Source organism: Podospora pseudoanserina, chromosome 4 (assembly GCF_035222485.1).
Source record: "Podospora pseudoanserina strain CBS 124.78 chromosome 4, whole genome shotgun sequence".
NCBI lineage: Eukaryota > Fungi > Ascomycota > Sordariomycetes > Sordariales > Podosporaceae > Podospora > Podospora pseudoanserina.
The window spans coordinates 2478646-2499680 of record NC_085923.1 but is presented as its reverse complement, the minus strand read 5'-3'; the positions used below and the strand labels follow the sequence as shown (position 1 = coordinate 2499680).

Genomic DNA, 21035 nt, shown 5'->3' with positions numbered 1-21035 from the left:
AGACAGAAAAAGAAAAATGAGAATCCGATGAAATCCCCTCCCCAATGTCCATTACAATGGGGGATAATGTGCCGTACGACGAAGCCGATTGCCTATTATTTTTTTTGGTTGGTTTACTCCTGAGCACCAATTTACTCCTTTGCACCTAGTTGCAAAGCCAGCTGCTTCCAATGATCACGCTCAGCAGAGAGCTTCTCAATCTTCTCCTCAAGCTCATCCAAGCGAGCGGCCTTGCGCTCCCGAGACTTGCGAGCCGCAAGAGTGTTGCGAGCACGCTTCATCGCGACAGTATCCGTGGGATCGTCGACAATAATGGGAGGAAGGGGCTTGTCGCGGCGGCGAGAGTTGACACCGGCGATGGACGAGTGGCGGGTTGGTGGAGAAGTGCTTGACTTGCGACGATGTCCCGATGCCGGCGACTTGACTTCGAGCTCCTCGGCGGTAATTACTGGGGACTCTTCAGGCTTAGGCCCAACAAGCGCCTCCTTGGGGGCTTCTGGTTCCGTGTTGGTTGTTGGGAAAAGGGGGAACCAGTTGTCCGGGTTGGAGTCGAAATCACCTCCTCCTCCAAAGTGAGGAGAGGTCTCATAGCTGTCGCAGAAATCGGGGGAACCGTTATACAGCGATGGCGAAGTCAAAGCGGTGAAGGCAGTGGAGTTGGGTGCTGACATGAAGGGCTCGTTCATCATGAGCTCTTGAGGAGAGACGGTGGCCAGGTTTTGCCCCGTGCTCGAGACGCTGGAGCTCAGATCGAAGACAGTCGGGAGAGCTGGCGACGAGTACGTGGTAGACGCACCGCCCTCAAAGGCGGTGAAGTCGTCCAAATCCAGGTCTGATCTCATGTGTGAGCCTCTGTGGCGAGCAAGGTGGTGTTGCGGAGTGAAATTACCTTGAATGTTCATCTTGCCTGGTGGCACGCCGCCGGGACCTTGTGGGAACAGGGGAACGGGTGGGCGGTGCTGGCGGTGCTGGCGTTGCTTGGTAATGTTCAGAGCAACAGACGAAGATGGAGCGGACGAGGCGTAGAACTGTTGCGGCGATGGGCGCGAGTTCTGTGTAGTAAACCGATTGGTGAATGCCGATGAAGTCGTGGAGTGGCCGGTTGCCTGGATGATGTTCGCAACTCGCTGATTCTGCAGTGATGGCGATGGGATCTGCTGCGGGAAGAGCGGCTGATTACGATATTGCTGTGGTTGATTTACACCTCCGTGGGCGGAAGGTTGCGATGTAGTACGGCTACTATGTGGACGATGATTGATCGGCGAATCGAACAAGACGAAGTCCTGTTGGGGCAAGCTGAGATTCTGTGGGGGCTGTTGATGCGCGGAATGTGCCGGCAGGCTCGAGGTACTGGAGGGAGTCCATGATGACTGATGTGAATCCGTGGTGAAGACTGAAAAGTCTGGGCCGGGAATGGCGGTGGTGGGATGTGAACCGGAGCGCGAGCTGGAGAGCTGGGTGCTGTAGTTCAGTTCAACCTGTGAAGGTAGAGCTGAAGGGGGGGGTTGAGAGGGGAGATTGTTAAAATTCTTAAAAGAAGAAATGTTGACGAGGCTCAAAGAGCAGTTCCGACGAGGGGAGGGGGTGATTTAACGCATCTTGGTAGATGCCTTGGGTTGTTCTGAAAATTGGTTGTTGTGAGTGGTTTGGTGAGAGAAAGAGAAAGCAGGACGGAAAAGTGGGCGCAGAGGACGTTTTAATCAGGCAGCGAACTGCCTGGGCAAGCAGAGCGGACGCCCCACCCCGACGCCTGCCCCAGGCCGCAGAGGCTTCCAAGGCGGCAGCGCGGTGGGATCTGCCATCTGATTGGCTGCGCCGACGGTCAGCCGAAAAGGGCAAGTGTGAGTCACAAACTTGAGGACCGACCGGCTCCAAAAAAAAGCGCAGCCTTGACAACGTTGCAGACTGCGGGGCTCCAAACCGCGTAGCGTCGCTGCTAGTTTTGAAGCCCAGCTTTGGCTTCAACACATTCGCGAAAGCTGATCTCCCATTGGGTTTGTGTCGGATTCGTTAGCTGACACAAATTTCATAAGAGCCAGTCTTCCTCGCACCTTCTTCAGCTTCTCCCGACACATAGACTCCAATCGGCCCCAAGATGGTCCATTTGAATATTCTGTACCGTGGTACACTCTGGTGTAGCACTGCCCCACCGTGGATCTCATCACAAGGCTCCCATCCAATAACACGGGACCAGTGGGATTTGGGCCCACTCTGCCTTTCCGGTTGAACTGCAGCAAAAGAGCGACGCTCGGACGGGCTTACGCCGGCGGCACGGTTCAGGGTGTCTGCCAGGCCTCCCAAGGGCGCGGTGGGCTTGACATGTCAAAAAGTTGACATAGAACCCGAAAGCAACAAGGAGATTCGTAGAGCACACCGACAACTAGACACATATGAGCTGTGAGAAAAGAGCCGCATGGAACTGCAATGAATTATTGCAAATCGTCCATGTGGACATGTGGGTAATTTCCATGGGGGCGCACAAGGCAGGGCTGCGTAACCGTCAAGGGACCGACTGCCCGGACGCGCAACGCCTTGCGAAGTGCTTGCATGTGTAACATCGTCCAATTGTCGAAGAGCCGCTAGGACCGCGCAGCTACGGTGGTAGTCCTATCAACTTGCGGTCCTTTCTCCCGGCTGAAGAAGAAAAGGAAACGTTTCCAGACAGATGTCCTCGAGGGCTGTGAAGATTGGGCAACAACAGCGAGGCGGTCGGTCGCACAGCATCGAGGATGGAAAAACAGCAGCCCTACACTACATTCGAGGCACAAGACACGACTCCGCCTCAAAGCCCACCCACATCTGGATATATTGATGATAGCACACACAAGACCTCTGCAGTTCCCTTTCTCTTACAACAAGCTCACCTCTTCTTTTTGCGCCGTCGAATCAAAACCCCCAATTGCTTTGCTGACCACTTGCAACCGTTGTGTTGAACAGCAATTGAGTTTTGTGAGTCACTCGCTTCGGCTAATTCCACCTTAGCCCTGCCTGCCCTTGCAGGGTTTCGTATTCAAAATCCACCTTATCCACTTCAACCAGCCAACCCCACCTTCAAAACTTTTTTGTTCAGAATCCAGATCCAGGAAATGGAGATGCGGGACGATGGCGCCATCGGCTGAAACTTGAGAAACTTTGCAGAGATCCCACTGTGATATCCTCAATTGTGGAGGATGGGACTGTGATTTGAGTGGAATACTCCATAAATCCCGGTGGCATTGAGGAGGCCACAGGAAGGAAGGGGAAAAAAAAAAAACTTAAAAAAAAACTTTGGGGAAATATCCGGTTTCTCTAACCGCAACAAGCGGATGTGGGATGGGATGGATGGATTCAAAACTGCACGTCAGCACTTATCAGCCATCATCAAAAAGTGATCGACAACATGGAACCTTGCAGTGAAAAAAATGACGCTTCTGGGTTTCCAGGCATGTTCCCTAACAGCTGGAAAATCCCAAGGGAAACAAACCTGTGGAGTTTCTTGGCCAGCGCCGAGGTGAATATGAGGTTCTTAGCCGGCCGAGACCCGGCCGAGATCCGGTCCCACCTCCGATGTCTCCGGGTTTTGGAGGTACGGCACGGCATGCCGCGGCACGTTTTCTGCTTCCTTTGTATTCCGAGGCTGGGCTACTTTGTAAATGGTGACAAGACAATGCCGGGGAGATTCCGGGGAAGAAATGTGCTCCTGCAGGTTAGTAGGTACATCTGCCATGTGAAGAAACGGGAGCCTAGTCAGTCTTTGAAGTAGATGAGGTTCATGAAAGCTCGAGCCAACTTATAGAAAGCTTGTCGCGGGGTCCCAAGCTCTCGGGATTCAAGGGCCAGGCCCGGGTTGTGCTATGGGGTTCGGATGGAACCAAACGTTAACTCCAGCGTCGACGAAAGATTGTTTCACGTTTTTTGAAGGCTAGTGCTCGTGTTCGCGATCCACGTTTGACGACATCTCATGAGAGTCCTAGTATTTTGACCCTACCCAACCTTTTTCTATGATGATGGTCATTATCCTAGATCCAAACCAATGCTACGCCCAAGGCATCATGATATTCATACAACCCAACACCCACCACACAACTTCCCTCACTCCCCCCTCACAGTCCCCCTCCTCTGCACCTCCTGCGCAGGCGCCATCTGTTCCGCATCATCTTCGGCCCCCTCCTCCCTCATAATCTCCCCCTTCCTCCTCACCGCCTTCCACCCTCTCTCTCCCTTCTCAGCCATCTTCTGCGCTTCCTCCAACCACCTCTTCCACTGCTTCGTCTTCGGCATCGCCCCGCTCCTCTTCACCCACGCCACCTGCCCCTTCGTCTCCCTGATCGCATACCACATCGTCCTCGTAAAACTAGGAATCTCATCATCCTCCAACCGATCCTTCTCCCACTTATCCTTCCCCTCCGGAAAAGCATGCGCGCCCTTTGAATCCTCCTTGGTCACATCCCGAACGGTATACCTCCTATCCACATCCCAAAACCTCTTCTCCTCCACCAACCCCATCATCCAATACAGCCCGTTCAAACAGATATAACCCCCCCCAATCAGCACCTGACTGTTCCACCCGCAGTTCCCCAGCAACACCACGCTCACCATCAGCAGCACCATCCCCAACCCCATGTACAGCCTGTACAGATCGCTCTCCACCACATACTTGCACTCCTCCGTCCCGGAATACAGCTCCCGCGCCACCTCCTCGGTGCATTTAATCAGCAGAAACGCCCCCTCCCTCGTCCTGATCACGACATCCCCCTCGGGCACCTTTCCCGAAGTGGTCCTGTTCATGAGAACGGGCTTCCACAGCGAGGCGTAGCAAACCACCGACGAGGCCAGCGACATCAATACTATGGCCAGAATGGCCGTGCCGTCTTCCCAGAGGGCGGAGAGGATGATGATTGCCAGTGTGAGGGCAAATGAAAAAATCGAAAGTAGGTGCACGGGGGAGCATAACGTTGCCGGGACGGAGGGTCTGATGGTTGATGTTCGGTGGTGGGGGAGGTGGGGGTGGTTATTATCAGAGGTTGTGAGCGTGGTGGTGGAGGAGCCGCCTCGTTCGAGGTCATCGTCTGCCGCTGCTGTGGCGAACCGAACAGTGGGTTTACGGGTGGGTGGTTTTTCGGTTGGGTTGGCGTTGGTTGGGCCGAAGAAGCTTGGTTGGGAGGGGGTGAGGACTGTGGTGGTATCAGTGGTAGGTTTGATATGCAGTGCTGTTGGTTTTTGCTGCCCTCTCCAGCCTCTTCTCCACCAGTTGCTGCCCTTGGTGGAGGTGGTAAGTCTCCCCTTTTCCTCTCTTGTTTTGCCCGCTTTGATGGCTTCCAAAGCTTCCTTCGTGTGCTTGATCTCGAGGACTTTGAAGGAGAAGGGCTTCATCTCGTCGAGGGGTTGTAGGATGTTTGCGAAGAAACCTACCGTGTCGAGTACCACCCCGCTGTGTACGCCTGTCATTTTGGCGTTGGCTTCTGGGAGTCGTTGAGGCCGCACTGGTTTGAGGAGGGCTTGAGGGGCGGGGATGATACGTGGGAGGAGGCAGAGACGGGATGCTGTGAGGGTTTGGGCGTGTTCAGCGACGCTGGACTCGCCGATGATGGCGAGGAGGGTGATGACGTCGAAGCGCCAACCTGGAAGATCCTGACGGCCGTATGGGAACCTTTGTTGAAAGTTAGTTACTCTGTTAAGGTAAGTTCTGAAGGGATTCGAGGGAAATACATACCAAGCAAGCGCTCCCGTGGGAGCATCCTCATCCAGAGGCAGCGGAAGGCTGGTCATGGCGACGATGCTGTCCAGAATAACGTATAATACAGGCGCTCAAAGTCTCCTAGATACGACTCTGAAGAACAAGAGTAAAAGAGAACCTTGACGAGACCAACACTGTATTGTTTACAACTATTCAGAGAGAAGAAAAAAGTTCGTCGCGCGGCCACGTCGTCGACGCTCGAAACGCCCAGTCAGGGATGATTGAAGGCTCAGCTCTAGTTCAGCTTGGCGCAAACAATCTAGGTGCACCATATGGTAGCTGTGTGTTACACCTGTCTCGTCAATCGGTGGGGTGAAAACAGGCAATAGAAGCGATGATTGGAAAATGCGTGTGTGAGAGAAACGCCCGACGAGTAAGGCAAACTTTGAGGTTGTTCGCTGGCGGTTTCACCGGCACCTAGACATAAGACAAAAAGAAAAACGCTGCTGACTTCAGTCTATGTGCTAAATGAAGAAGATGAAATGGAGGTGAGCTGTAGTGGGTTTAATACCACATCTTCAACCAGGGGTTTCATATTCCTTCGTCCCTGAACATCTCAGCCTGATCCAGCTCCACGGCAGCGGTACCCAGTGATAGTAAGATCTCAGAAGGCCAAAAACGGGAGCGGAGCGGGTGGAAAAGGCCCCTGCATAGAATGCATTCTCTAACCATCCTCCCCGAGAATGATCTTTCATGTCCTGGAAACAAAGTCGATTGTTTACCGTAGAGCCTCTGCGGCGCGCTTACAAGCCTTGATTTGGGCCCAGTCTATCGCCGACCTTGTCCAATTACGCTGACACACATACCTCAGGTGGAACGATAGTGTAGGCTTCTTGTTGTAGGAAAGGGAAATTCCCCCCCGGTCGTTCCCCCTTCACTTTCCTGAGGGATGGTGGGATGGGAACTATGTAATGCGAGCGATGTTGCCTGAGTGGTTGAAGTCGTGACCGCGCGCACGTCTCAGCCCCCCCTCAGCCTGATGGGTGATGGATAGGTGGATGGCTTGGTCCGCAAATCCGAGCGAAGGTGCAAACATGATGCAACCAACAGTTGTATGGCAATGTAAATGCGGGGCGGCCCAAAATGGAGACGTACCTGATTTGACGGACTGCTCATGAGGCTCTGGCAGCCTGATCGCTTTGTCGATAACAGGCGTGAGAGATCAGGTGGGAATTGAGTAAAGGTTGACAGTGACAAAGGGAAGAGGGCCGAAGAAAGGAGAAAAGTTTGATCTGTCATCTCAGTCATCCGGGAATCGCCTTGAAACTGGTTGCTGGCTGTGAGAGATGACCAAGGTGAAGTTAGGTGATTGAACGCCATGAACTCCAAATCCATTGCCATTGTCCCCGTCAACCGTTGTTTTGCCCTTCTAACAACCCAGTGTGTAACTCGCCCAGTAAACCAGCCCAGTAAACCCATGAACCAACCCTGCCTCCTAAGAAGGACTCACGAATGTGACATGTATCGCTTCTTCCATCCCGACCCCCAAACATGGCCTCGCGGCCCGTGAGCAGAGCCTGTCATACTCAAACAAAGAAGGCCCAGAAAATCTTAATCCGTTCCCAAACATGGTATCATCATCGTCATATACCCCCTGTGCCCTGTCCTACCGTTTAAAATCCCGTTTATAACCGTGAACCATGACATGATTGCAAAACAAACCCCAGCCAGACACATTGCTGTCTTTGTCATATACCTGTCATATTCTACCGCCCGAAACCTTTCTTCCTGTTTCTCCATGTCTCTACTGGCCCTGGGAGAGGCCAAGAATCATGGGCCGGGCATAACAGCTGTCTTTTTCTCGTTTCCAGCCACCCCCAAGGTAGCCTCGCCGTCTCTTCGCTGTTGTGGTTGGTCAAATTCACCCTTGACAATCCTCAGACAAAACTTCTCCCACATGTGGAGCCAAGCGGTATGCACCTTTTCCCTCTCCTTTGCATCCATGCACGAGTGCTCAAGACTCCACTCAATCAGCTGCCGAAGTCCATGGAGCGTCATGTCTGCCTTTCCTGCCAGTACTTGGTAAAAGTCGTGTGATAATCGCGATCTAGAGCACGTCAGCATACCTGGCGAGAGACAATATCAAAGGAAACCTACCTAAATAGTGTCCCGTTGTCGGTGCTCACAGTGCAGTGGACATTGTTAGCCAGCAGGTTGTACACAGAGTGCCCGCTTATTCTCGGCGTGAGTCCCAGTATCTCGTTCGATATTGGGCACACTTCCACACAGATGTTGTGCTGTTTCATCTGCTCCATAATAAAAGGATGCCGCGGCAGGGCAAACCCGTGGCCGATCCGCTTGGACCCGAGCAGGAGAGCATCGAGCAGGTTTCTGTCCGTCTCATCGCCATGATCCAGAGTCTCACCGCAGTGCAACAAAAGCGGTATGGAGGTTCCTGCTAGCCGACAGGCCTTCTGGAATCGAAGCAGCTGCTTTGTGAAGTAATGTAAGGGGTGACCTTTGCCTTCTTCGCCAACCAAGTCAAAACCGGCAATGTAGTTTGAGTACTTCTCTTTGAGCTTGAACTCGAGACACTCGTGAAGCGACTCTTCCACCTGCTCGGTGTCGAATGACCGTGGCGTGCAATAGATGATCTTGAGCCCCTGAACCACTTTTCCTTGATGCTGGCGTTGGAATTTCTCGTATTGATCGATAATCAGATCTGTGATTCCTTCGTTGTCAAGTTTTTTGGACCCGTCATCTTCCCATACTTGGTTTGTCGACATGAAATTCACACGGATCTCGGCGTACTGGATGTTGTCATCGGCGAACTCCTCTAAGCAATGGCGTGTATATCTTGCGTATGCACTTTTATAGTTGAAGAGGCCCTTCATCATTTGCGTTCTCGCGTTGAACTTTTCCCATGCCCTGTACTGCTGATTAGCAATGGTTTCACAAGGAAACGGAGTCCACGTACCCTTTTGCTGTTTGAAGCAAACCGTGGGCCTCCTCTTCTTCAAAGACCAGCTTGTTTTGTAGCCATTTATCAACTCTGTCAATGTCCTCCTGGGCGTACCTCCGACGGAATTCTTCCCGAAACCTAGAGAACTGCATCACAGTCCTGTTTTGGTAAGCGGCATCAAAAATATTGCCCTCGCCTCGCTCCTTCACTGCCGCTTCGTTCATAATACTGAACTGTACCCGGCACCGATCCAAAGCGGTCCGGTCTACCTGCCCCCTGTCATTCACCAGTGGCATGTTGCACCAAATATACATGCGGGTCATCTCCTTCGCAATATCAAGTAAAAAGTTTGGTAATAGGTTAGCGTTGAAGTGAATATGAAGATGAGCGCCTTTGGGCATGGCGCGGAAGAGACTGAAAAGTTGGGTTTGTTGAATTAAGTCGATGTTGGAAAGGAAATGATCTCCGTAAAAACGAGGATGCTCCTGGCCCTGAAACCCCTGCCTGGGCGGAGCTGGCGTGTAATAGCGTTCGATGTCGTCCTTTTTGAGAGCCTGAAGCTTAGCGTTGGCCTTGATCTCGAGCACCGAAGCGTTGATCGTGCAGGTATTCTCAAACGAAAGTGCATCTTCGTGGTCCTTGAGTGCCTTCCGTAGCTCGTCATACGTCGTGATAGTTCCCTCAATGTCCTTATCTGCTGCGTCAAAGAATTCTCTCGGAGCTGAGAGCGTCACATTTCTTGAAGAACTCCGTAACGACCATGGTTTTGGTTTCTTTGTTTCTTCAGACGTCCGTCCAGTGAAAGCATGAAGCTGATCTGTGAGACAGGGGCTTGATGAATCGATTTCTGGATTCCGTCTTCTTGCAGCAGCCTCCAGTGGCCCAACGCAGTCATACTGAGCCATCCAGCCTTCACCTCGAGTTCCATTACCATTAGACACCCCGTTGAGCCGAGTACAGGACTCAGCGCCAGAGCCTTGAGCCTTTCTTACAGCCATGCTTCTTGCGCTAGCTTCACTCACAACGTCGGGCCTGTGGACGAACAGGTCAGCCATCGATCTTGTAAACCAGCGCCGTGTGGGTGATATTGACTGAGTGCGGGTGCGTTTCCTCGGGGACTTGCGTATTATTTTTTTCAGCATCGCTGTCAGACTCGACCGTGTCTATGCTGCAAGTTATACCCATGTGGACCTCGCTTGCCACCATGAATCGCCTTGATGAGCGTCTTGATGAGCGTTGATGAAAGAAAAGACAGTTGGTTGTGTGAATGAGGTGAGTGAGATGGCGGGGTGAGATTTGGAGAGCGAGCTGAATGAACTCACAGCCGCCAGGCGGGCACGAGGAGAATGGATGCCTTTTGGCTGATGGCGGGGGGGACCTGAGCGTGCAGGCGGTGATGTCACGCGGGGACGGCCAGACCAGGCCGGAGGGAACTGATGAAGGTATTCACAGTCACCGGGTCGGTCACCGGCATGGTGAGGGAGTTGGACGGTTTTAGCAAAGAAGCGAAATGTTAACACCATCCGCCATCCGAGTAAATCGCCAACGGCCAACGGAATGACCAGGCTCCAACAGCCCAGAGGCGCGGGGAAGTTCGCGACAGTGAGCGCGCCCTGGGTGAGAGCCCTACGGCGGCACAACCGACAAGGGTACTTTGGGTACTTGCAGTGCCACTTTCGACCCACTGTTTTCTGAAATGGACAGTCCCCATTGGCTACCGACGATAAGGCTGACTGATTGGCTCTCTCTCATGACAGAGCCAAGAGTGTGGCCCTGTCCCTGTCCCTTTTCGTCCTTCATCCAACACATCTCAAAGCTTACCACGTGGAGAGACGCTCGTGGTCTTACAACACATGGTTGCTTCGGTTTGATCATACACTATCATTTCAGTGCCTCAATCTACCATAAAATGATGCTCTCACCCAAGATGAACCGCTCTGGGAGGACGCCGTCCCATACCAGCATCAACACGAGACCCGAATCTCCAGCCCAGTGCTAAATTCCGAAGGGCGGTATCTAATTCCTCCGCATTGCCTCATCGCCCTCATAACTACGGATTAGGCATTTCCACCCCATCGAGTTTGAGGAAATGGATCTTGGCAGGCTTTTCGCTAAAGCCCCTCCGTGAACCGGTGCCCTCTCCTCGGGTGCATATCCCGTTTGTCATAGGACCAGGCCTCACATCTACCGCACTACGGTCAAGGAGTCATGGCCATCCCATCAGCCACACTCGGGTCTTTTTTTCGTTCATTCGTGCTAGCATCAAACTGAACTGCCGGTTCTAGGACATTTCCCCTGGTTCCAGTTCCTTGGGATATCGCCCGTGCCCATGTTCCATTTGGAACCGTTTAACATCGGACCAGGCCAGGAACAGCCAAGCCACCACGACATCCATCTGAACCGGGATCTTAGTCTGATCTCTATTCCACAAAAGGTATGTCTGGTCAATGCTTGACTGAACTTTAATTTTTTTCTTTTTTTTTTTTTTTTTGGAAGTTCAGGGCCTCCGATATCAACTTGCCTACACCCTAGTGACCCTCATCTCCGGAATCATGCAAGCCGGCACCGAACCAGAGTTTCAATATCGAACTCCATAAAGTCTCCGCAGCGTTCGTACCGTCACCTTAAGATCTTTCTAGGCCCACATTTCGAACATGGACATCCAAACCTCATTAATCTGCCTCGCCAGCTCCAAGCATAGCAGTTCTCCGTTCGGCCTCCGCTACCTTGATTCAGGGCCCAAGTCCCTCGGTGGTTCTCAAATCTCGCCCAGATATGGCGAACCTGTGGAGTACACCATTCGCCGCATTTCTGTTATCGAGTCTAGTCTGATGGCTTGACTGAAGGTGGCAAGACGACCAGACAGCCATATCACCCCTACCTCGACTAACGTCCTCAACACTCGGCAGACCTTGGTGGCTGTTCCAATCCGGTCACCTTATGGGGTGCCTCGCCTTTTCCAACTATATTCTAGAAAATCATCGTCTTCTCACCGCCTCAAGAGCTGGCAGAGGTGTTGCTACACGGGAGATGTTCCAGGCTTCGCCTTTGATCAGATGAGCAGCCTTCACCTCCCCAGTTCCACAAAATCAAACACTTCCTCTCTAACACCGTGTCAACAGCTAACATCAGTAGTTTCGATCAATAGACGTCTTCTAGTGCAACTTTCAGCCCTTCAGCTGAAAAAAATAGCACAGGGACCTCAGGTCTCACCGCCAGATATCTGATGACCGAGGAGAGACCAGCATCACACCAGCATTCCCGGTTTTCCCTCGTAAAGAGCAGCCATGTCCCGTCAAGAGATTTCCGCCCAAGGCACAACTGCTCATGCCTAAACCTGAGATTGGTGACATTTTTCATTCCTAGCTTTTCAGACACTCCACCTACAACCCCAACCCTTAACCCGGCGAACCACTTACACACGTTCAAACTCCCTTGTTTGAAAGTTCGCGGACAGGTGCCCCGCAAAAATGGACCCCTCTTGATGTGTCCCATTGCACTGTTGTAAGTTTGTCTCTTGCTTACCGCTTTTTTGACGTGTCATCTGAGGTGACCTCGGTCGGAAAAGGCACACACTTCAAGGTGAGATAAAGTCGAGTGCTGTTGAAACGAGCCTCACCGAGGGAAAGTGTGGCTGGTTAGTTTTGCTTGTGGAACTGTGGGGAATGAGACTGAGCTGCGGGAGCATGAAATTATGAATGTGTAGCAGTCCCCAATATGGAGGTGACAGGCCGCTTTGTGTAACCGTGGGCTCTGAGTATGAACACAGATAGGATGGGAAGTTCAATTAGCCGCCTCAGCCACGATTGCTCACCTGGGGGGGTCACCTTACATACCTCACCTGCCCTTTTTCCATTTCAAGGTAGATGCTAGGATATCGGACTGTCTAGTGTACAATACAGGCTGTTTTGAGAGGCACTTCTGCCGCATTTTCTGTCTTAAATTCTTGAGAGGTTGAGCACTGCCCACCTCCCTTACTCATTCAACTTCTGATGTCTTATTTCGTCCACTATTAGAAGCAGCTTTCTGTCTGTCACGAAGCCCAGCATCCCGTTTGTCCGGATTGCTTGACACAGGTTCACTGGAGAACAGGGCTTTCAAGCATTAGAGAATGATCCTCCCGAAATTGGGCACCCTCCTTTCGATTTCAAGTCCCATCGAGAGAACTGTTTATGAAACAAACTATCATAGTACTCGTCACCACACAACGTCGATGATTCTCTCTCTTCATCCACTTGACCTAAGAAACTCTTCATATGTGGAATTGCTTATCACGTCAGTCGCCATCTATCTCTTTCTCACCCTCGGCTTTTTCCATCTCTGCCAGCAAAGCAGTGAGCTCCAGTCACCTGTGACCCCATGATCCAAGCTTCCGGAAGCATGGTCTGCTTGAACATCACGTATTCAATCTGTGTGCTGCCATATCTTACATCCCCTACCTCTTTTTCTGTCAATGGAAAAAGTTGGGCTACCCATTTGATTCCAAGCTACACAGCTCGATGTACATGCCTTGGCCTAGTTTGAAAAAGCAACACGAAACCGAAACAGACAGTCGCCATTAAATGCAGACACATCAACGCCTCATCAAAGCTCAATATGTGTACACAAAATAAAAACAAATGATTTCCCAACTCCTCAAAGTATGTGCCCCTAATGGATATTGAGAAAACAACACCTTTTTCTCTAGGTAACTGATAGAAAAAGACAACATAAAGTGATACACTAAAACCAACATCTACCGCAAAAACACCACGCCTTATTTTGCTGGCTCGCTTGCCAAACACCCAAAGTTCTATAATATCATCTCTTTATCCATCCATTTCTCTTGATAGAATTATCTGGTTGGTTTCCCATACACCTTGCCTTCTGACCACTCGACCTCTCCTCTGTGCCTAATTATCAACTCCTGAAATCTTTCTGCGTCTATCCATGTACGCCCCATTGCTGCCCTTAGTTTCCGTCATCGTCGAACTTGATGCCCAATTGCAGGCCAGTGTCGATCCTGCCACCCCTGTAGCTGCCCTTCTTCTTCTTGTTCTTCTCCTTTGTAAAGCCCTTGCCCCTCGTGACAATGAGGTCCTCGTGCGCCTTTCTTCCCCAGTCCTCACCCGCAAACGAGTTGTCGGCAAACTTAGGGTCAACCTTGATGTTCCGGTTTACACGGGAAAAGGGAACCTTCTCCTCTTTTACTGCAGCGCCCTTGCCGCGGTTGTTGGTCTTCACAAACGGGTCGGGAGGAAGAGGGGCGAAGGTGCTGACGGGGAAAACCTTAGGCGAGGTGCTCCCGTTGAGGGTTGCAGAGCTATTGGAGGAACCGCTCGCGGAGGTGTCACTGTTCGCCTTGGTCTTGGTGGACTTCTTTGTCTTAGTCTTGCTCTTGTTGTCGGAGTCGCTGTCCGAGTCACTATCGGAGGAGGAATCGGATGATGAATCGTCGCTGGAGTCGGGAAGGGGGACCTTAGCAGCCTCCTCGGCTACGTCTTCGGAATCGGAAGAGTCGGAGTCAGATGAATCAGAATCGGACGAGTCAGAGTCTGAAGAAGAGTCGGAGGACGATGAGTCGGAATCGGAAGAAGAATCAGAAGAGCTGCTATCGGAGCTCGAAGAAGAATCCGAAGAAGAGTCGGATGAAGACTCAGAGGAGGATGACTCGGCCTTAGCGGCGGCAGTCTTCTGCTTCTTGGCAGCTGGCTTCTCCTTCTCGGAATCAGAGCCGGAGGAATCCTCAGACGACGAGTCGCTGCTCTCGGACGTGGCCTTGCGCTTCAAAGGATTGGTAGCGGCAGGCTTCTTCTCCTCCTCACTTTCGCTCTCACTTTCACTGTCGGAGCTGTCACTGTCGGAGCTCTCAGAGCTACTGCTAGAGTCAGAGCTCTCAGAGTCGGCCGGGGCGTCGGCCATCTCGACATCATCACTGTCGCTCTCGGAGTCCGAGTCCGAGTCCGAATCACTGTCGCTGCTGGAAGAGGAATCGGACTCGTTGCTGCTGCTGGAATCGTCGTCACTAGAAGCCTTGGCCTTGGAAGTCTCCCAAGCCTGGAAGACGGACTCCAGAGTGCTGTCGGTTGCCTCTCCCTTGGCCTTCTTCAAACCCTTGGCCTTGCGAGCCTTGGTGAATTCGGTGTGGGCCTCGGTGAAATCATGCTCAGAGAGAAACTTCTCTACAAGGTCGAGGAGCTGGGCAGGCAGCTGGGTAGCGGCAGGGGTCGACTTGGTGACTTTGTCGGCCTTGACCTTCTTGTCTTTGGCCATTGTGGTCTTGTCGTTCGACTTGGGAGACTGAGTTGTTGTGGTTGCCGCGGAGTTGTTAGAGAAGAGCCAGAATGGAGCTGACATGGGCAGTATTTGGTGAAAAGATGGCCCAATTGGTGAGGATTGGTGAATTGGGTGTCAAACCTTGAACAATCCGAAAGAAGGCGTCGCGGGGTCAGAGTGGCTGTCGCAAGAAAAAAATATGGCTACGTTCCAGGCGCGATTCACTTCACCGCCCTTTTTCTGCCGCTCTTGTTCCACAAAATTTTTCAATCCCTGCAGTAGCTACCGCACTGACCACTCCTCCACAAGCACCTGTCAAGGGAATAGCACCAGGACATCCCCGCCATTCACGTGGATAAGATGAACCACCTTCCATTGAGCTTCGGTTTCAACCATCCCGTTCCAATGTTCTTCGATATATCTACAACATGGCCAGCCTTTACTTTAATGAAGAGAATTTCTCACTGATTTGCTGTGCAAGTGCATGCTGCCAGAGGGCTGTACCCCAAGATTCATGCAAGAGATGATGCCATGGTCATTGAACGATTGCTTTCCAAACAGATTGCACATTCAATCTCTCTATATTCAATCATCGTAGGTATCACACTTTCAAATCATTGATGCTCTTCCTTTGCTCCTGCCCTCATCTCATGGGCAATCATCACCAGCATCACACTCTTCACTTCTCGTTCTGTTGCCTAACACACGTTGCCTAGTTACACCACACATCCTCCATATCCATTATACGTGTAGTCTTCCCCCATCTTCCTCAAAGCCTTTGTTTTCCAACAAGTGCTGAAGCTCTGTGTTTCCTCTAGAGCCCATCCACAAATCCCTGGCAGATGTTGCATGCATGGGCTTGGCCCAAGCAAGACCAGCATTACCGCTGCAAACCTGTAGGTGACGCGTCCGCCCCCCCCCTTTCTCACCTTTTGAGACGATATCTTTCCTCATGTTCGCCAACCGCCCACTTTTCGTCCAATCAATGAGTGTTTTGCACGTCCAGGCATCAGAATAAACAGCATTGGCATGTCGTCAGGACCATAGGAAACGGTCGACCACTCATGCTTTGGTCTGGATTTGAATGCTGTGTGTAACGGTGGGGGCTCAAGGGCTGGGTTCTTGTGTTGTTGGTTGTGAGCTCTCTCAGCGAACGTGACCGAGGGTGCCGGGTTGATAAAAAGAGGATATCCCCCTCGCTGCATGGGTAGAAGAATAGTTTGAGTAAACACGTTCCAACTCATCAATCTTCTCTGTCCGTCATGACCACCAAACCTGGGACCGAGCCTCTAATGTCATCCCCCACCCTCTCCCCCGGATCCTCACGACCTACCTCCCCCTTCATAACCTCCTCCCCTCCCACCATCACCACCGCAGGTCTCAACCCGGCAATGGCAAGCCCTCCCCCCCTTTATCCCTTCATCACTGCGCCCCAAGCTAACCCCCCCAGGTCTACCCACCCCCCTCCTCCTCCCTCACCAGTTCCTCCCCCGATGACACAACCTCCAAACATTACAAACTCTCCACCCCCCTCACCACCCTCCTCAGAATAATCATCATCATCCTCACCATAGCCTCCATCGCCGTCTGGCTCGCCGCCGGGTACTTCTCCGACGGCCTCCTCGTCTTCAACCACATCTGGCTCTGGTTCCTCCTCCTCTCCAACCTCCTCCACCTTCTCTTCCCCTCCCATCCCCCACACAACCATCATCACAAAATCCCCTGTCTACCAACAATCCTCCTCCAAATAGGAGACTGCAGTTGCGTATTCAACGGCTCTGACAATGAAAAGAAGCCAAGATACGGCGTGGCCTGGGTGACGGATATCATCCTGGGCATCCCCCCCATCGTCATTGCGAGCATTGATCTGGCCGGCCCGTCTTATTATTATAGATACTCGGAGGTAGAGTTGTCGGTTCTGAGTGAAACTATTGGGTATGTCCCCGTCCCCGCAAACAACTGATGATGAATTTTGGCTAACATGGTCGGAAACAGAGCTCTGAGCATCTTTGTTGGTCTCTTCTCCCTCCTGGCGGCCAGGAAGCCAGTCATTTTCGAGATGGGGCTTCTGATCAAGGACGCTGATGAGGAAAGAGGGGGGAGGTACAGCAGGATTAGACTTCCTGTTGATGCTGATGATAGAAGGACTGCTGGGGCTGTCTCTGTTTCGGCTTAATCGGGATGATCGCATAGAACGGAAGAACCTGTCGTGAACAGAGAGAGCTGAAACCTTTGGATAGTGGACTTAGCCCGACACGAGCCAGACGTGCCAGGGAATGAATGAGACTACACAGGGACGAAACAATAGGCAGGAATACAAACTCTGGGGTATCATCAGCTGGGAGTTTTGAGTTAATTGTCATTATTCATCATTTCTACATTAGAAGAACAGCCTTGAAGCATGTCACCCAACTCTTCATTACAAGCGTGATTCAGCATAATCATCACACAACCATCACCAGATAGAAAAACCACCAAAAAAGTAAATACAAATACACATCAATATAAACAACTAGAACCATCTCAGATTCAAACCGCAACCACAAAAAAAAGACTAACCCATACCAGATATTTTCCTTTCTCTTCCCCCTTAACACCACCAAAGAGCGGCCACCGGCTTGCCAGCCATCCGCCTTCCTGGGGGTATCTTACTCCCAGTTACAAAGTCTCCTGAGTAACGAATAAAGACCAAAAAAAATAAACAAAAGAAAACTTAACCAACCCAACCTCTCGCCCCCCGCCCCCCTCTTTCTCACTGCCCCTTCCTCCGATCACCAAACTCAACCCCATCACTCCCATCCTCCTCACTAGTCCCCTCATCCCCCATCATAAACTGCCTCGCCTGGCTCTTTCGCCGTCTCATCTCCCCCCTCTCCTTCATCGCAGCCCTAATCTTTTTGCTCGCCTCGTCAAATCCCTCGGCGCTATCCAACGTCGTGAACCCAGCCACCGGGAAACCAGCCGATCCCGGCCTGCCCCCCGAACTGCTTGCCCGACTGTGATTAGAAGGCGTCGTCGGCCTGGTAGCAAAAATCTGCGCTTGCGCGATGTTGCTGAATGATTCGTTGTAGGGGATGTTGCGGCTGGAGGAGGTGGTGTTCCTTCTTGTGGGTGCCTGGAATGGCGGGCTGTCGCTTCCGTTGACTGAGACGCCATAGCTGGAACGGCGGTCGTAGGAAGGCCGGTTGGGTGAGATGGGCGGGCTGTTGACACCGGCTTCCCTGCGAGCTGCTGCCCGGGCGGCGGAATCAGCTGGAGCCAACAAGCGACTGTGCTCAAAGTCGGGGAACATCTCGGGGCCAATCGTGTTGATGATGTCCGTCACCTGCGCCTTCAGCTCGGCGCGTCTCTCCCGCAACTTGGCCACATTGTAGCTGGACGCAGGGTTGATGCAGAGGGCAAGTGGCCGCAGCGACTTCAGAATATCCATCCCAACTTCTCCAAAGCGCAATGCGGCAAAGGTGAGTAGGATGAAAAAGATGCAGCAGGCGATGTACACAGCCCAGAAGGGTACCCATTCAGGGACCCAGCCATAATACCGGTGCTTGTGCACCATGTATAGCGTGATGATGGCATAGGTGTTGTAGCAGAGAGGAGCCAAAGCCAAGGCGACCAGCAGTTTCCAAGTAGCAATGACGTCCTTGCCCTGGACTTTGACCACAGAGCCAGCGAGGGCTTCCTTGGCCTTTTTGTGACTGATGACCTTGCAGGCGATGAACACGGGCGCAAAAAGCAGCAGACCCGGAATCACACCCGCAGACAAAAGAAACAATATCACAACGCGCTGGAGAAACGTTGCGACAACGGTAAACCACGAAAGCTTCGCCTTTTCAACCTGGTGGTCCCGGATGTCGAGGTACCGGAGCTGCTTATTGTACTCGGTGACCGCCTCTTTGAGCTCCTTGACGCGCGGATCTTCCTTATACTTCTCGTAGCCCAAGGCCAGCCGCCTGTTAAGTTCGACGACCACAGGAAGCGGCAGTGGCTTGCCGGTCGGGTTGTAAAGCCGTCTCGCAGCCTGAATAACCATCAAGGTGTCATAGTCGGGCACCGAAACGGTGACAGCGCTCAGGGCTTCGTGTACCATGTCCAAGACCTGACCCACCGCCTCACGTCTCCCCTCCGTCCCGCCGTTCGAATACGCGTCAACCAGGTTCCGCGGAATATCCAAAGGAGCCCCAAACTCCACAACGGCTCTCGAGCGGAACTTGTGAGCGTGGAAGTAATTCATGCCCACAGGCACAATCTTGAGGCCGCAATCAGGATGATCCGCCAGTGTTCCCAGCGCCATCAGCGCCACACCCGCCTTCAAAGGCAACAGCTCAGTCCGATCATGACTGCCTCCCTCAGGGAAGATACCAACGCAACCCCCAGACGCCAAACGATCAAACACGGCCTGGAACACTTTGGACTGGTCCACATGCGGCGCGATCTTGTATTTGATGCCCTGATACCCCTCCCTGGGCTTCTTGTCCTCCTTGTTGAGAAGCTTGCCATTCGCATCCACATCATCACGGCCAGTAAGCTGTGACATGGCCAGCTTCCCCTTGGGCGGCCGCTTGATGCGAACCTCCTCGGGTCCAATAACTTCGCTAATATCCAAACTTTCTCCGCTCTGACCCTTAGCCGAAGGGAGGAAGATGATACCGCCCACCTCTCCAAATTCAGTGAAATTGGTACCGATCCCACGAACAAGCGTAGGGTCATCCACTGGATTGGGAAGGTAAACAGTGCCCTGACCGGGCTTCGCCGAGTCCTGCGGTCGTCCTACTGGCACGCAGCCCACCTGGCGAGATGCCCATCCGATGAAGCCAGACACTGACTTTTGCGCGATAAGCAGCGAAACTCGCCTTTTGGCTTCCTTCTGTAGTGTTCTCAGCAAAACGAGAGCATCGACGAACTGCACCACATAACTTGTCAGCTATTGCGATTAGCCACTTCAAGAGAATAGGGAGAAGCTCACCTGGTTGGCATGCGGGGCAGCCACGAACAGAACAGGGCCATGTTTGGGCACTCTCCAAGCACTACGCGGATGCACCTCTCGAAAGAACGTGTCCTCCAGCAGCGACATTATCCAGAGGAAGCTGTCATACTTCCAGCCCACCATCGGATAGAGCTCCTTCGCGGGCTTTGGGTTGGCGGCACTCTGGGGTGCCACCGCTTGCTGCGTCTGCAGCTGTGTTGTTTCGGACATGCTCACTCAAGCAATCCTGTTGTTGTTGTTGTCCCTGCGCCAGGACAATGAGTTTTTATTTCGGGTCGCCCGGGGGAGAGCACGGAGGTGGGGTTGGGTTGGACTTGAGATTGCGCGCCGGTCGGTGGGTGGGATGTCGGTGCAAGTTACTCGGACAAGAAACGTTTCACCTCCCCCCCGAGGTAGGTTATGAAGTTGCCTCGTGGCTTTTGCTCGTCTGCCTTTGTGAAAAATGGCGTTTAGCCGTTGGGCCTGGTAGAGCTGCCCGCGGGGTACAAGATAAAATGGAGGTTACCCCAAGATCAATCGCTTGCTGCTCGCCCTGTTCGAAAATAAAGTGCGCGCTTCTGTTTTCTTATCTAAATGCCAGCGCGGGGTACAGGCATTTATGACGGGAATTGTTGGGTGTCGTTGAGCAAATGTCGATGAAGCTCGGGATCGCAATTCGGGGTCCCGCAGATTAGGCCGGTCGGACGGATGGGTCCCTCTCGGTGTACGGGGTAGGGAAGGGGGAACAACAGGAAAGAGATGTAGTCGTGTCTTGGGGTATAGGGTATCAGAAGATCAAGATATGTTGTGTGAGATTTCAGAGAGTCAACGCTACATAGGAAGAGAGGAAATGAAGAAAAACAAGGGAACCGAGGGATGGCAAGATACAGGTTCGAGCGAGGGAGAGGTTCTCGAAGGTGCCCGTAGGTACACACAGGGCACACGACAGGGTGACAGCACCAGTCCGGAAGCATGTGCGAAAAAAAAGAGAAAATCAGCGACCCCCCTTCAAAACGGTGGGGCAAAAAGCCGATGTCATCCTCTTTCTGGAACAGCGTCGACAGGGGTCAGGTTGATGCCCGCTGCTGCTTTGCAGTGACATTTCAACACTAAAAAGACCCCTCTTATTGGCTGATCGGCAGCTAGAAGCTGTCACGATTGATAAGAGCTACCTATCCGTGGCCACATTTCCAACCTGC

General features: G+C 52.4%; 7 protein-coding genes across 7 annotated transcripts; 2 read left to right on the top strand and 5 right to left on the bottom strand.

Annotated features, from left to right (window-relative positions):
* Positions 1-131: 131 nt before the first annotated feature.
* Positions 132-2455, bottom strand: GCN4 (General control protein; the record flags this gene model as incomplete). Its single annotated transcript, XM_062947057.1, has 2 exons — positions 132-1239; positions 2382-2455. The coding sequence occupies 2 exons, from the start codon at positions 2453-2455 to the stop codon at positions 132-134; spliced, it is 1182 nt and encodes a 393-aa protein (XP_062800636.1).
* A 1616-nt stretch (positions 2456-4071) lies between these two features.
* QC764_407670 (uncharacterized protein) lies at positions 4072-5748 on the bottom strand (the record flags this gene model as incomplete). The annotated part of the gene is made up of 2 exons (XM_062947058.1): positions 4072-5629; positions 5693-5748. The coding sequence occupies 2 exons, from the start codon at positions 5746-5748 to the stop codon at positions 4072-4074; spliced, it is 1614 nt and encodes a 537-aa protein (XP_062800635.1).
* A 1738-nt stretch (positions 5749-7486) lies between these two features.
* QC764_407680 (uncharacterized protein) lies at positions 7487-10221 on the bottom strand (the record flags this gene model as incomplete). The annotated part of the gene is given in 4 exon segments (XM_062947059.1): positions 7487-7763; positions 7814-8584; positions 8634-9831; positions 9844-10221. 3 exon segments carry the CDS (start codon positions 9758-9760, stop codon positions 7487-7489), a joined length of 2175 nt encoding a protein of 724 aa, XP_062800634.1. The 5' UTR covers positions 9761-9831; positions 9844-10221.
* A 204-nt stretch (positions 10222-10425) lies between these two features.
* QC764_0067930 (uncharacterized protein) lies at positions 10426-12430 on the top strand. Its single transcript, XM_062940601.1, has 2 exons — positions 10426-11052; positions 11258-12430. Exons 1-2 carry the CDS (start codon positions 10948-10950, stop codon positions 11456-11458), a joined length of 306 nt encoding a protein of 101 aa, XP_062800633.1. The 5' UTR covers positions 10426-10947; the 3' UTR covers positions 11459-12430.
* Positions 12431-13568: 1138 nt separating this feature from the next.
* On the bottom strand, positions 13569-14870 carry SRP40 (jun-like transcription factor; the record flags this gene model as incomplete). Its single annotated transcript, XM_062947060.1, has 1 exon — positions 13569-14870. The coding sequence occupies one exon, from the start codon at positions 14868-14870 to the stop codon at positions 13569-13571; it is 1302 nt and encodes a 433-aa protein (XP_062800632.1).
* Positions 14871-14974: 104 nt separating this feature from the next.
* QC764_407695 (uncharacterized protein) lies at positions 14975-17049 on the top strand (the record flags this gene model as incomplete). Its single annotated transcript, XM_062947061.1, has 3 exons — positions 14975-14986; positions 16324-16808; positions 16869-17049. 3 exons carry the CDS (start codon positions 14975-14977, stop codon positions 17047-17049), a joined length of 678 nt encoding a protein of 225 aa, XP_062800631.1.
* A 317-nt stretch (positions 17050-17366) lies between these two features.
* Positions 17367-20852, bottom strand: SCT1 (Glycerol-3-phosphate/dihydroxyacetone phosphate acyltransferase). The gene is made up of 2 exons (XM_062947062.1): positions 19837-20852; positions 17367-19773 (listed from the first exon to the last, which is right to left on the bottom strand). The coding sequence occupies exons 1-2, from the start codon at positions 20065-20067 to the stop codon at positions 17626-17628; spliced, it is 2379 nt and encodes a 792-aa protein (XP_062800630.1). The 5' UTR covers positions 20068-20852; the 3' UTR covers positions 17367-17625.
* Positions 20853-21035: the final 183 nt, after the last annotated feature.